General features: G+C 61.3%; 5 protein-coding genes across 5 annotated transcripts; all 5 read right to left on the bottom strand.

Moving 5' to 3' along the window:
- Nucleotides 1–6: 6 nt before the first annotated feature.
- Nucleotides 7–2,640, bottom strand: LSCM1_05617 (uncharacterized protein; the record flags this gene model as incomplete). The annotated part of the gene is made up of 1 exon (XM_067323065.1): nt 7–2,640. One exon carries the CDS (start codon nt 2,638–2,640, stop codon nt 7–9), a length of 2,634 nt encoding a protein of 877 aa, XP_067179700.1.
- Nucleotides 2,641–4,902: 2,262 nt separating this feature from the next.
- On the bottom strand, nt 4,903–6,414 carry LSCM1_05616 (uncharacterized protein; the record flags this gene model as incomplete). The annotated part of the gene is made up of 1 exon (XM_067323064.1): nt 4,903–6,414. The coding sequence occupies one exon, from the start codon at nt 6,412–6,414 to the stop codon at nt 4,903–4,905; it is 1,512 nt and encodes a 503-aa protein (XP_067179699.1).
- A 1,001-nt stretch (nt 6,415–7,415) lies between these two features.
- Nucleotides 7,416–7,940, bottom strand: LSCM1_05615 (uncharacterized protein; the record flags this gene model as incomplete). The annotated part of the gene is made up of 1 exon (XM_067323063.1): nt 7,416–7,940. The coding sequence occupies one exon, from the start codon at nt 7,938–7,940 to the stop codon at nt 7,416–7,418; it is 525 nt and encodes a 174-aa protein (XP_067179698.1).
- Nucleotides 7,941–8,628: 688 nt separating this feature from the next.
- On the bottom strand, nt 8,629–9,558 carry LSCM1_05614 (uncharacterized protein; the record flags this gene model as incomplete). Its single annotated transcript, XM_067323062.1, has 1 exon — nt 8,629–9,558. One exon carries the CDS (start codon nt 9,556–9,558, stop codon nt 8,629–8,631), a length of 930 nt encoding a protein of 309 aa, XP_067179697.1.
- A 1,062-nt stretch (nt 9,559–10,620) lies between these two features.
- Nucleotides 10,621–11,346, bottom strand: LSCM1_05613 (uncharacterized protein; the record flags this gene model as incomplete). The annotated part of the gene is made up of 1 exon (XM_067323061.1): nt 10,621–11,346. The coding sequence occupies one exon, from the start codon at nt 11,344–11,346 to the stop codon at nt 10,621–10,623; it is 726 nt and encodes a 241-aa protein (XP_067179696.1).
- Between the last annotated feature and the right edge of the window lie 1,464 nt (nt 11,347–12,810).

Here is a 12,810-nt window from a genome sequence, read left to right as displayed (position 1 = left end):
GCTTCGCTACGCCTTCCAGCCACGCTTAATGCGAAATTTGACGTCTTTCTTCTGCATTTCTTTCGCGCGGGTGGCGCGATCAGCCACAGAACTCTTCAACTTTGCCGCCACGCGCTGCGACCGCTTTGTCATTTGGAAGAGCTTTCCGCGCTTCGAGTGCTCCCCATGCGTGGAGTTCAGTTTGCTCTTCTTCTTGCGCCGCAGCTCGAACTTCGAGGAAGCCTTGCGCAGCTCCTGTGCCTGCTCGATCTTTGCCTGCTTATCTGTCTCACGTTTCTTCTCGGTAAAGTGCTCGATGTCGTGTGCGTCGAGGTCGTTGCTAATGCCGTGGATGAGGTTGTGGCGCTTCTTGGACCGTGCATCCCTCTCCTTCAGCTTCCCTCGCAGTGAGAGGTGGCTGCCGTGCTGCGCCCGCAGCTGGTTCATCCTCTGGAAGTCACTATCCGTCAAGAGGCGTGACGAGGCCACGGAAGTCGCTGAAGACGCCTTCGAGCTTGAGACAGACGCCGGCCGGAGTGCTGAGGAGGCAATGCTGCCTACGCCTTCAGCGAGGTCCTCAAACCAATCAGCATTGGCGCTCGCATTGGCCAAGGCAGTGGACAAAGAAGCAGGCTCCTCCCCCTCGTCCTCGTCCTCCTCGCCCTCGGTGATCTCCTCGTCCTCCTCGCCCTCGGTGATCTCCTCGTCCTCCTCGTCATAGTTTGCTTCCCAGCCAAATTCGCTGTCGTCGTCGTCGTCGCTGACTGCCTCGTCATCATCACCGTCAGCATCCGCCCCTCCATCCTCGCAATCCCCTCCGTCTGCGGTACTCGCGCTGCGTGCAGCACTGCTCTGTGGCGACACCAGGACTGGCGCAGCCTCTTCAAGACGCACACGCTTGTGTTGCCTATCGCCATCTTTTTCAGTCGGATCAGTGGCCGAGTGGGCTTGCTCCAGCACCGGCACCAGCTGGGGGCACACATCCTCGCCATCGCTTGCGTCTTCTTCAGGGCTGTGGCTTGGGACGTCCACGAACTCGCCGTCGATGTCGTCCGCGTCCGCGTCGCTGTCGGAGTCGGTCGCCCACTCCCCGCTGGACGAGTCATCCTCAGAGGACGAGCTCCCGCTACCACTTCCGTCGCTGCCGTCGCCGTCCGCACCTTTGTACAGAAGCTCGAGCCCGGGAATATCGGTGTAAACGGGCTCCGAACCGTAGATGGGCCTCTTCGTCATATCTGCGGCGCCCGCCTTGCTGCCACGCAACTTCGCCGGCAGCAACTCCGGGTACACATCACGGTAGAGCTGGATGAGCGCACGTGCCGCCATCATGACACCTTTGTCGCCACGCTGATTTTTGTACTCAGCGAGGTCCTTGAGCAAGTCGGCATTCATGGCAATAGGCTGGCGCTTGCAGATCTCGCGAATTGTGTTGATACCAACAGTGATCGCGTCGGCCGACGAGCGGTCAGAGACGAAATGGTTGGCGATGGTGCGCAGCAGCGGTTCAATCGCGTCTGGCGGCACCATCCTGTGCACGCACATGGCAGAGAGAGCGAGCAGCTGCGTCGCATGCAGCTGAGAGGGCTCCATGTACCGCTCCAGGAAGCCGTAGAGCGGGAGATGAATCACCTCGTGCTCCGAGACCGTGCGCGCAATCACGTTCAAGTAGAAGAGGCGAACCTCAAAGCGCTCCGACGTCTTCTGCAGCTTTGCAAGGAGACGCTCGACGAACTGCTGTGGGTCTCGTAGGAAGCGGATGGGGTCGACGTGCTGCTTTGCGAACATCTCCTCCTCCCTCTCTTGACGGTTGTACTTCCGCTTCGCGCTCTGAACGCTTCGCTTCAGCACGCGCTCGCGCTTCGACGTCTTCTTGACGATCTTCAGCTTTTGTTTCAACTTCGAGATGGTGCGTCCAGGGTCCTGCTCCTGTGCGCCCTGTGCGTCGTCGCCGCCCCCCTCCTCGCCGTCGTCCACTGAGGTAATCCGGGGCATTTGGAGGAGGAAGAAGCGAAGAGCCGTGCGCAGGATAGGCGTGTGCTTCGAGAAACACGCTTTGGTCAGCACCTCGACAGTGCGCTCGTCACTCCAGACACGCCGCCGGTAGAGGTCAATCATGACCATCTCAGCACAGCGCGCCTGAACCGGGTCGTCCTCTGCCATGACAGAGAAGAGAAAGTTCTGCGCCTTCTTATTGATCTGTGCGCCATTCTTCGCGCCTCGCATGTTCGCCTTGCGGACGTCGCTCACGACGTGGGTCAGGATCAGCTTGCGCAGCGTCTTGTCGCGCTCCTGCAGCAGCCCAAAGAAGAGTGGAAATGTCTGCTCCGTCGATATGAGGTCTTTAGCGCGCAGGAGGATCAGCGCCTTCACGAGCGCCAGACGTAGGTCGCTCGGCAGCCCTTCGCCTTTGGAGGCGTGCAGCAACTCCACCACGACGTTCACAATCACAGCAGCCTCCTTTGGGAAGCAGTGACTCACGTGGCAGACATAGCTAAGCACCGCGACGAACTGGGGGTTGAGGCTGCGCTGGGAGAGAACAGTAGCGCTGCAGGCTCTGAAGTGGTCGAGCTGGGCCAGGAACTCTTCGCGGTACGACTCTGGATCGCGGCGGGTGCGGTTCTGCAGCAGCAGCAGTGTGCCGCGAAATGCAGGTTCCGCCATCGGCGCGAAAATTCCTTGAGTAGCACGCGATGCGCACGACGCTGCGGAGAGCAGCCGACGCTGTATGCTAGTAGCCGCGCCACTGCGATGTGCCACGTACCCCAGCGGCGGCAGCGGGTCAGCCGGCGGTTTCGCGGGGCCGATAAGCAAGCGACTACTCACACGCCACTGAGACCCTTGCCGCTAGCGCCAACTGAATTGAAGGGAGAGGAACGTGGAGGACCAGGTCCGTAGGAGAAGAAGTGGGAAGGGAGAGGGAGTGCGCCAGTAACCACAAGAGGTGTCCCACTAGGGTGTTGTAAAAAGAGCGACGGCGACAAAAGAGGCAGTGTTGACGGCAGGAGAGCCGCAGCCGAGTGTGGCGGTGCAATGTGCGGTGAGAGAGAGAGAGGAATGCGAATACATATGGAGACTACACCTCGGAGAGGAGCTGGAGGAAGAGGGGGCGGCACAAGCGGTGGCGTTTCGAGGCTGGCGCAGCAGATACCCTGAGAACGGCACGCCAGCACACACACATACACACAGAGGAGGAGATGCCGAAGTTTCTCTGCACGCGTTGGCGCTGGCGCCGTTTTCACTGCGGTGGCCACACGTGGCAGGAGGGCGGGATGGAGTGCTGCGACTCGGAATAGGGAGGGGGGATGGCCCGCACCTCTCATCTCTCAAAGCAGGCACGCCAACGACCCCAGTCCAGGAGGTGCCCCCGTGCCGCCAGCAGCAGGAGCTGCTGGCCTCTCGATGGTCGCGCGGATAAGTATGCCCTCTCGAAGACCGGAGCGTGGGATGCATACGTTCCCACTGGTGGCACGGTCGAAGGGAGGGTGGTGGCGGTGGTGGTGGCCTCGTCTCACGATTTCTTTTCTCATGTCGCCCCTGCAACCCACCCGTCCAGCGCTGCAGCGCCGTCGCCACGCGACACACAGAAGAGGTGCCGCCGGAACGGCCGCGTCCGGCCCGCCATCGCCTCCGTCCCAACAGTAAGCCACTGCTTGTGCGCTGCAGACGCTAAGAAACGTCTGCGGGGTCAGCCTCAAAGCCTCGTCTCGTCTGTTGGCTGCCCCTCCCTCCCCCCTCTCCTCAGCAAAGCGCCGGAGAGGATCCGCTGGAGGTGCCACGTGGCTGCGCATGGGTGGCGGGTCGGATCGCGCCATCGGTCGTACCGAGAACAGCGGGAAGCGTGCCTCTTTGGATCGGAGTCACGCGGCAAGTAGCTCTCGGTCATGATGAAGGCGGGGGGGAGGTTCCCCTTGCTCGTGCAGCACACGAACCGCATGACGAGCGTTTGTGCGTCTGTCTCGCAGCATCGCCTCCATCGCCCTGGCGAGCCGTGCAGCATTGTGCTTGTCGATAGCAAGGTGATTGGCATGCGCAGCGAGAGACATCCGCGTCTGCAGGGCGTTACGTTGGGTACCCCGTGGCGGAGAGAGACTGATGTCCATCGACCAAAAAAAATGCGCCACTGCTGTCTCGGCGCACGCGATAGAGATTTCAGCGGGCCGACGGAAGTGAGTGCCGGGTGGCTCCCTATGCGCTGTAGCCCGTCACACAATAAAATGTTAGTTCCGCTGGCGGCAGATGCTGATGGGGGGGGGGGCACGCGCCGCCTTATTCAGTGTCTCAGAGAGAGACTCCTCACGGCAAATGCCGCCGCTGAGCGTACGGCCGTGGCGCCCGTCAACGCCCACCCGTGTGGCAAAGGCAAGCGGTGGACCGCCCTGCCCCGGGTGAACGATTTCAACAGGAGAAGGCAGCCCCTTTCCGGCCCCGCTCATCTAGAGAGGTGGGATACTGCATGGCACCTCTTCAGCCCACGCAGCGCACTCCAAGCGTTATGGAGATACTATCCGGGTTGTGTGGTAGCCGCACGTGTGTGCAAGGGGCTGCTGTTAATGTCGGATCAGGCGAGCTTGGCTGGCAACGGCCCCGTCTGGGCCTCGAGCACCCTCGCCGAATAATGCATGCGTGAAGGATACCTTGAGAAGGGTGTTGTCAATGCTAACAGGAGGAGGGGGAGGGGAGAGGGTGTGTGCGGATGACGGGAGAGAGAGACGGTGACATGGGCAGAGGCAGCAAGTTGGCGGGCGCCTGCATACGCTCAGACAGGCGTGTCGCCTGCAGAAGCGAAAGGGGGATTTGACGCTGAGAGCAGAGAAGGATTGTGTGAGGTCTTTGATGATGAGGGGCGTCAGTAGAAGGCACAGGGCCGCAGGCAGCCTCGCCACACACCTACTCACGCACAACGACTGTGGCTACCATAGCTTCTTACTGTGTGTACTCGGTGCTGTTCGCGCGGCCGGGCGTCATCAGATTCGTGAGCCATTCGTTCACGAAGATGTTGTCGGGGTCCATCCTGCGGCGCAGTGCTAGGAAGCGCTCCCAATGGTCCCCGTAGGCCTTCATCATTTCCGCATGGCCCCAGTCGTAGTACTTGGCCCAGTGCGGACGGCCATCCATCTCCTCCATCAAGCGGCAGAAGCCATCGTAGCAGCGCCGCGTGTCGCGCGCCTCGTACCCGTACGGTCGGTACATCACCACACCAATCCAGCATGTCGGTCGGCCGACGGCGGGCGACATGTCGGACGCGTCAGCTGCAGTGAAGCGGAACTCGACGGGGAAGTGCAGGAGCATGCCCTCCCGGTCGACCATGTCTCGCAGTCGGTTGAACGCTTCCACTGCCCGCGACGCCTCGATGGCCCACTCGTTGGCCCACTGCTTGAAGAGGCAATCGAAGGTGAAGCACTCCAGCGCTGGCCCGTGCTGCACTTGCGGTGCCGAGTAGAACACCCGCTCATAGGCCGCGTTCACGTATGGCTGCAGAGGCGGGTAAAGGCACGCCGGCCACAGACTCCACTCCACCACCTGATGCCGCACAAAGTCCGTGGCGAAGTACCTAAGCGCACTGTTCACAGCGGTAGAGACGATGCTCGTCGCGGTTCCCCTTGCACCCTCACGCTGCTCCTCTGCGACTGTCGGCACGGCAGCCTGCGGCAGCCCCGCCGGCGCCTCGGACCGCTCAGCAGCCGCATCATGAAAGGGGGGTGCCGGCGAGAGATCCGCTGCGGCCTCGATACTGCCGTAGGATTCGTAGCAGCCTTCTGTGTGCGGCACCCACCACCACCGGTAGTACTCCGTTGACCTCACCTTTTCTGCCACCAGTGCAGCGTTGGTAGCATCCTTCATGGACAGCGGCTGGCTCAGCAACTTCCACTGAATTCGCGGCTGCACCTCCAGCGTCACCTCCGTGACGACACCCAGAGCACCGAGGTGGCACGCGGCCAGCCGCAGCTCCGTGTGGTCCTTGCCGGCGACTAGCGTGCAAATATCGGCGCACCCATTCACGATCTTCAGCCCTCGCACGTAGTCTGAGAGACAGTGACAGTGGGCGCCGCTGCTGTGCGTCGCCGTGGCGATGCAGCCTCCTACACTCGTCTGGACATAAGATGGTACGCAGCGCATCATGAGACCCGCTTTGTCGAGCGCCCTCATCACCTCCTCCATCATGGCCCCGGACTCGCACGTGATGGTGCGCGCGGCGGTGTCGATGGACAAGATGCGGTTCATGCGCTCCATGTGGATGAGGTGGTCATTAGTGAAGGTGGCCGCGTTCGGGCTCTTGCCGGCTCCCGCAACGCGGCACTTGTGGTTGAGGGAACGCACAAGCTTGACGATGCTGCGCACATCTTCTGTGGTGTTGGGGTAGTGATGGTGTGTCGGACGGCAAGAGCCGATTTCAGCAAGGTTCGTCCACCGCGTGGCTGGGAGCTGAGCAGACATTCGTCCGTAAAAAAATATATATGCACACACGAACGCGTGGAGGAGGGTGAAAAGGGTACGAGCGGGGGGAGGGCACGACCAAGTCTGCAGCTGAAGCTGAAAACGGCGAGACGTACGTTGTGCTTGTGAAATGAAACACCGTTGACTGGAACCTTTGGCACCGTTGGGAAGAAGAGTGGCGACAAAGGCGGAGTAGAGAAGAGGGGAGAGGGGCGGTAGACGCAATGGAAAAGGCCCGTAGAGTGAGGAGAGGGCGCACTACAGCGCAGCACCAATCGTCCGGCAAGGACTACAGAAAAAAAGAGCCCATGCACAGCGCGTTCACATATTTGCGGAAAGCAGCGGCAGTGTGCACCACGCTGTGGGGTGTGCGTGCGCAAGGAAGGGGTAAGGGAAAGCAACGGAGCGGCAACGACAAGAACACGCGAGAGGGTGGAGGGAGGGCAAGAGGTCCAGAAAGCCGGGAGGGGTGGGTGGTGAAATGTCAGCAGGACGCGCATTCGCGCAACGTTGTTGTAGATTAGGTCTGGTGTTGAACAAACACATCCAGGGTGAAGGCCTGCTTGGCCCATTGCCTCCACTTAGCGGTGTAATTGCCCCCCCGATGTGTCCTGCATCAGCAGTGACAGCCCTAAGGAAGAGAAGGATGACGCCGCGCTCGAGTTGATCGGCGGCACACAACTGAAAGATCAGCCACAAAATGAAATAGACCCCTTACAGACGCGCCTGTCACCAGTGCGTCGGGGTGAAGGGAGACGTGCAAGGTGATTCGCCAGTGTGCACATCTCAGCTGCTGGTAGCAGCAGAGGGTGAGCCTGTACATGAGTGCTATTCAAACGCATCGCCAGAAGGTCGGTGAGGAACTGCAATGCTTGTAGCGAAGGGAAGAGCACCCGACACGTGCACTGCGGCTTTTCTCACCTCCGTGTCGGCGGTAATCGTGGAGGTGAGAGGCATGAGGGCAGCCGGCACACACACTCAAGCGCATGCGTGCGCGCACCTCATTCCAACAGGATGCGGCCAATGCAGAACTCAGCGACGAGGTTTACAGAGGAAGGGTGGTGTAGGTCAGCAAATACCGTCGCCATGTCCTGCCCGCCAGCACCGTCCAGTAGCACATCCCCGCCTGGATGATGCGGCACAAAACCGCTCACGTTCAGCACGTTTCCGCTCACCACAATCCACAAGTCGTCTTCCGTCATGTGTCGAGACACCTCCGCCGGCGTGTAGCACTGTCGCTGCGGGCACCGCCAGGGGCTGGCCTCCTCGCTGATCTCCACTGAGTACCGCGTGGCCTTTGCCGCTGCTGCTTCGCACAGGACGTCGTTGGGTCTGGTAGTCAGCGTCATGCTTCTCGGAGAGGGCAAAGAACCTGCGGCAGCAGCCTTTGGGGCCCCGTTGTCAGACCGCTCGCTCGGCATCATCGCCCGTTTCGCAGGAGAGAGGCCGCACATGATGTCGCATGCGGTGGCAATGAGCAGCAGAAGAAGCCCCAGCGCAGCCGCGCTCAGGGGACTTTGGCGCATCGCTTTCCAGCCGAGGCACCAGAAGGGCGAGACGGCATGCGCTCACGAAGGAGAGCGCCCGTTGGCGAAGGTACGCCCTCCCCCTCTGGCTGGCTGGAAGAACGCACGCGCGACGATGTATCAGCCACCCGCGAGAGAACGATGGGCTCCACAGAAGGGGAGGGAGGGGAGTGATGTCGGCGGTAGCTCCAGCACAAATGCGCGCGGGGTTACAGAGGCGCGAGAAGCGAAACAGAGGGGGCAAGAGACGTGCGAGAGGGTCAACGAGGAAGAGGGGATGGGAGGTGAAGCCGATGAACGCTCCAGTCGATAGTACGCTGAAAGGATTCGAGCGCATCAGCATTGAGGGCCGCGAGCGCGCGAAGGACCGACCTTCTCACAGTTTCGCGTGACGGATGCGACAGTGAAGACCAATGGCATAGATGAAGCGCAGTGCGTGTGACGGCGCACTCGCTGCACCTGGCAACGCCACCGCGCTGAGCTCTCTGCACACCTTATTGCGTCGCGCCAGAGACGTGATGTGTTGTGTCAAGGGGCGGGAGATCAGCTGATCACACGGTGGGCAGGAGACATCCGCCGACAGCGGCATATCCTCGGTCGCTCAACAGCCCTTTCAAGCTGCCTGCAACTCAGCCACGCAAGCTCCCTTTGCTGCATCCTCGCCCGTATCCCCTCGCGGCACGCCTTCTCAGCACGGCGTACCCTCTCCGTAGAGATCCAATACCAACTGCACGGCAGCCTCGGGCAGCATGGCGCAGAGACGCGACTTTAACGCTGCGCGCCTCACCACCTCGTCTGGCGGTGTCTTTGCCAGCTCCATCGCCACACTCCGCACCGCTGTAGAGGACGTATTATCGGGCTCGGAGAAGGCCGCAAACGTAAACGCGTATCGCGACATGTCGATCTCGACTCTTTCTCCATCCTCTGCGGTCTCGGACAGAAGCGGCGTCGTTTCACACACGCGTGCGAAGGCGTCCGTGCCTCTGACGCCGCCGCGGTGAACGATCACCAGTGGGAAGGTGTCGAGGAGCCGCCGTAGCAGACGCGGTGGCCAGCAGCGTGGCGTCCAAAACGAGGTGAAGAGATCAGCACCACACACCAAAATGACCTTTACGCGGCGCTCGTGCGCAACGAGCCACTCCATCGCCCCTGCCTCTGCCTGAGCGTACCATTTATTGACGTGCTCCTCCAGCGCCTGTAAGACGAAAAAGGTGCGAGTGTACGTTGGCTGCTGGCACTCCCATGTGTCAACATTGAGGTCAGAGTGGCTGCCAAGTACCCTCTCCATAACCCGCACACGATCCGCTGCGCACCTCAACCCCGGCTTGGCGTAGGCGTCACCGACGGGGGACAGAAAGCCACCGAGAACAACACGGCCACTCGTGCCGTCTACGCACTCCTTCGCCGCGCTGTACAGCTTTAGATGCGCGTTATGGATCGGGTTGAAGCTTCCGCAAATGGCGAGAACCACTGGCTGTGGTACGGGGGCGGCCTGCGATTCGGCCCCCGTAGCAGAGGCCAGGCAGCTATGGAGCGGCTTTAGCTTATCCGCTCGAAGCTCATAAGGCCGCCATAGCGAAGGGCATGTGGCGCTGCTTCCACAGCTCTGTTGCGTCATCTGCTCTGCCCCCTCTTCCGCCTCACAGTGCACCTGCCCACGCACAGACACACAGACACACACACACGCACACGCACAGCTCCTACACTTCCTTCTTCCCTTGGCACCCTCCCCTGCTATCTTGCGAAGATGGCGCAGACGACAGGCGGAGCAGCAGACGCACTGATCGGGACAGAACAATGCACGCGCACCCTGTGCAGTGCTCGCGACAGAACGAGTGGGGAGCAAGAAAGTATCTCTTCGAAGCTTCTTTAACGGAGACGCCATGCGACAGCGCGACCTCGATGATCACAGCGCGTCGTGTACGCACCTAGCGCACCTTTTTGTTCCTTTCTCTTGCGTTGGCGCACGAGGGAGCCCTCACCCTTTTTCCGTGTGTGCGTCCACTCCTGGTTCGACGTTGTTGGTGTGTGTGTGTGTGTGTGTGTGTCTGTGTGTGCCGCGTGGTTTCCTGGGTGGTCGGCTGTGACGATCGCTGCGCAGGGCGATGCGTGGAGGTGGCAGTTATGAATTTCACCCCGCCCTCGTCTTATCATCTGGACGGTCCACCCTTCTCTGGCGCGGCGCAGCGGCTCCTGTAATGGCGGACGTTCGTTCCACAGGAGATGAAGCACAATGAGCGTGACAGAAAGGAGAGCGTGTGCACTTCTATGGAGACCAAAGATGGTCGCCAAGCTCCACTGAAATCACAGGGGCAGGAATTCCTCACAAGATGCGCACGTGTGAAGTTGGGGAGGAGGGGGGTTAGGGCAAGATGTTGCCAGGAGAACAAGAGGCAGTGTCGCGTCAGTCCACCTGCAAGTTACTCACAGCGTGAGCTCATATTTTTAGGCGATGCTCAGCACACGTCGCCCCTCCGCAGGCTGCTGGCACGGAATTCTCACAGCTCTTTTTGTTTCGCGTGGTGGCCAAGTCGGTGATCACTTGCGACAAAGGGCACGGGTAAACAGGGAGCCGGCGCGCGCACTGCGGTGCGCGCCTCCATTCCCTCTCCGCTTCCCAATAGGCGAGTGAAGGGAGCGCGGGTGAGTGGCGTGGACGGCCGGGGGGGTGCCGCCATCTTCAAAGCCGCAAGTCGCGCGTCAGCTCTTCAGGAAGGCCCTCCGACTGCCTCAGCCCCGCACCATCGACATACTGTTGGTACTCCCACTCGCGTCCGCGGGGCATCCGCAGTATGTCGAGTTGGTACGTTTCCACGTTTTTGATGTACCAAATCTCCTTTGCCAGCAGAAAGTCGTCCAAGTCCTGCCGCTGTTGCGAGGCCGCCATGTACGCCCGCGTCACCTCAACAGCCACGCCCGTGATGGCAGCCGCGACCAGAAGCGGCATGCGGTAGACCGTGTGCAGCGGCAGAACCAAGCAACCCGCCGCACACAGGATGCCGGCAGGGGTGGCGCCGTTGAACTCCATAACGCGCGCCATCCACTTAGCCGTCAGCTCCTTCTCCTCTGGCGAGATTTCGTCGTAGTCATAGAGAGCGAAATCTGTGATCGGGTGGTAATATTGCCGTGCCCGCACACGCGCCGGGTGCACCGGGACCAGCCCAATGCGCTCCCAGAAGGTGTACGGCTGCTCCTCCGGGCCAGGTGGAGCGGCAGAGCTGCTGCTGCTACGCACGATCAGGTCTGGCGCCGACTCGAGGCGCACGTTACGCAGGTTTCCGGCCCACGGGATGTTCTGCTGTCTCTCCAGCTCCTCCTTGATGTTCCCCATCTGGTCACTGTACACAACGCCTGGGATCGCTGGCTCTCCTCGCAGCCACCGCCACAGGCGGCTGAGTCCACCCATGCCGATGCGCCTCGATCGCTTCAACAGATGACGCCTCTGGTAGTTGTGATGAGCTCTTTTCTGCTCGACCGGTGCCTCCCCCCCTCGCCTTCACCGTGGGGGCCCCAGTTTGAGCGAAGGAGAGTGCACCCAGACGACTGTCCCAACTCGGTAGGGAAGTGAGTGGTGTGCAGAAAACGGCGAGGATGTCGCCCCAACGGCAGCAAGCGCACTTAAAAAGTGCGTCAGTGGCAGAGACGAGCTGAACCAAAGGGTGTGGATGAGATGCGGTGACGAGAAGATGCGCAGGCGGCGAGGATATGTCTCTCGCGCTGGAGCATGCGAGCCCAACCCCGCTGCACTGTATGCCAGTGAAAAGAAGATGCGGACAGACGTCATTGTTAAGATTCCACTAGACCATCTCCACCCCCTTCACACACACGCCCACCTCCATTCAGCGGGGCCCACCAATTTGGAGACGCAACAAGACAGCCACACGGTGCCACACAAGACGACCTTTGGCTTGGGGGGCCGGCGGCCCGTCAGCCGCGTTGTATAAGGGGCCCTTTTCTTCGTCGACTGTGCCAAAGCGTGCAGGCGCCTGAGTTACTCCGCATTTGTGTCAATTCTTCACAAGGCACACCCCGGTGAGCTGCCATGCGAAGAATCGGGCCGCAGAGGGGGAGCGAACAGGGGAGGGGGAAGGCGGGCGACGACTCCATGGATGACGCTGCCCCTTCTATTCTTTCCCCTCATATTTCATTTCCGATTGCCGCTACCTCCGTACTGCGCGCATCATGCTTAAACACAAACAGTTCTTGTGCATGTGTGTGTGTGTCGCCGTTTGCCACTGATTAGCGGTTAACTTACACAGACAACACTTTTTTCTCCTCCTTCGGGTATGTCCGCCGTCTCTGCCGTGCGCACCACACGAGGCGAACTCCGCTGTTGCCTCGCCTCCGGCGCACGCCCCATCCGCCTCGTGGGGTACCGACAGCAGCGCGTAGACACGTCTTCCAGCCCGGCCTCAGACGCAGCGCGCAGCCCAGGTCGCCCCAAAGCCACCCCCATCCTGCCATGCCCGCAGGCGCGGCTTACACCCCTCGCGGGCGGCCCACGCTCCTCACCGCCAGCAGCAGGCACCGTGAGGGGCTGGGCGGGATGCGCTGGGGCCACGCTCACGCGCTGGCCATCAGCTGGACGGCTGCAGGCCACTCCCGCGCCAATCTGTCCAGGGTCTCGCCCCTGGACATTGGTGGCGACCAGTCGCTCCCACCTCCCCCGCGCCGTCGGCGCTGGACCCCGATAGCGCCAGAAGGGCATCGGCATCGGCAGGGAGGTGGGCGAGGGAGAGGGCTGCCTGGGCTCACCCGCGCCGGGCGGGGTACTGGGCGCTGGGATGCGGCGCGGAGGTGCTGCTTGGCCACCGCCACTGTGAAGAGGCAACGAGACCAACGGACTGTGAAAATGTCAACAGCGGGAGGA

This window comes from Leishmania martiniquensis, chromosome 17, assembly GCF_017916325.1.
Source record: "Leishmania martiniquensis isolate LSCM1 chromosome 17, whole genome shotgun sequence".
Taxonomy (NCBI): Eukaryota; Euglenozoa; class Kinetoplastea; order Trypanosomatida; family Trypanosomatidae; genus Leishmania; species Leishmania martiniquensis.
This window is presented reverse-complemented; position numbering and strand designations above follow the sequence as displayed.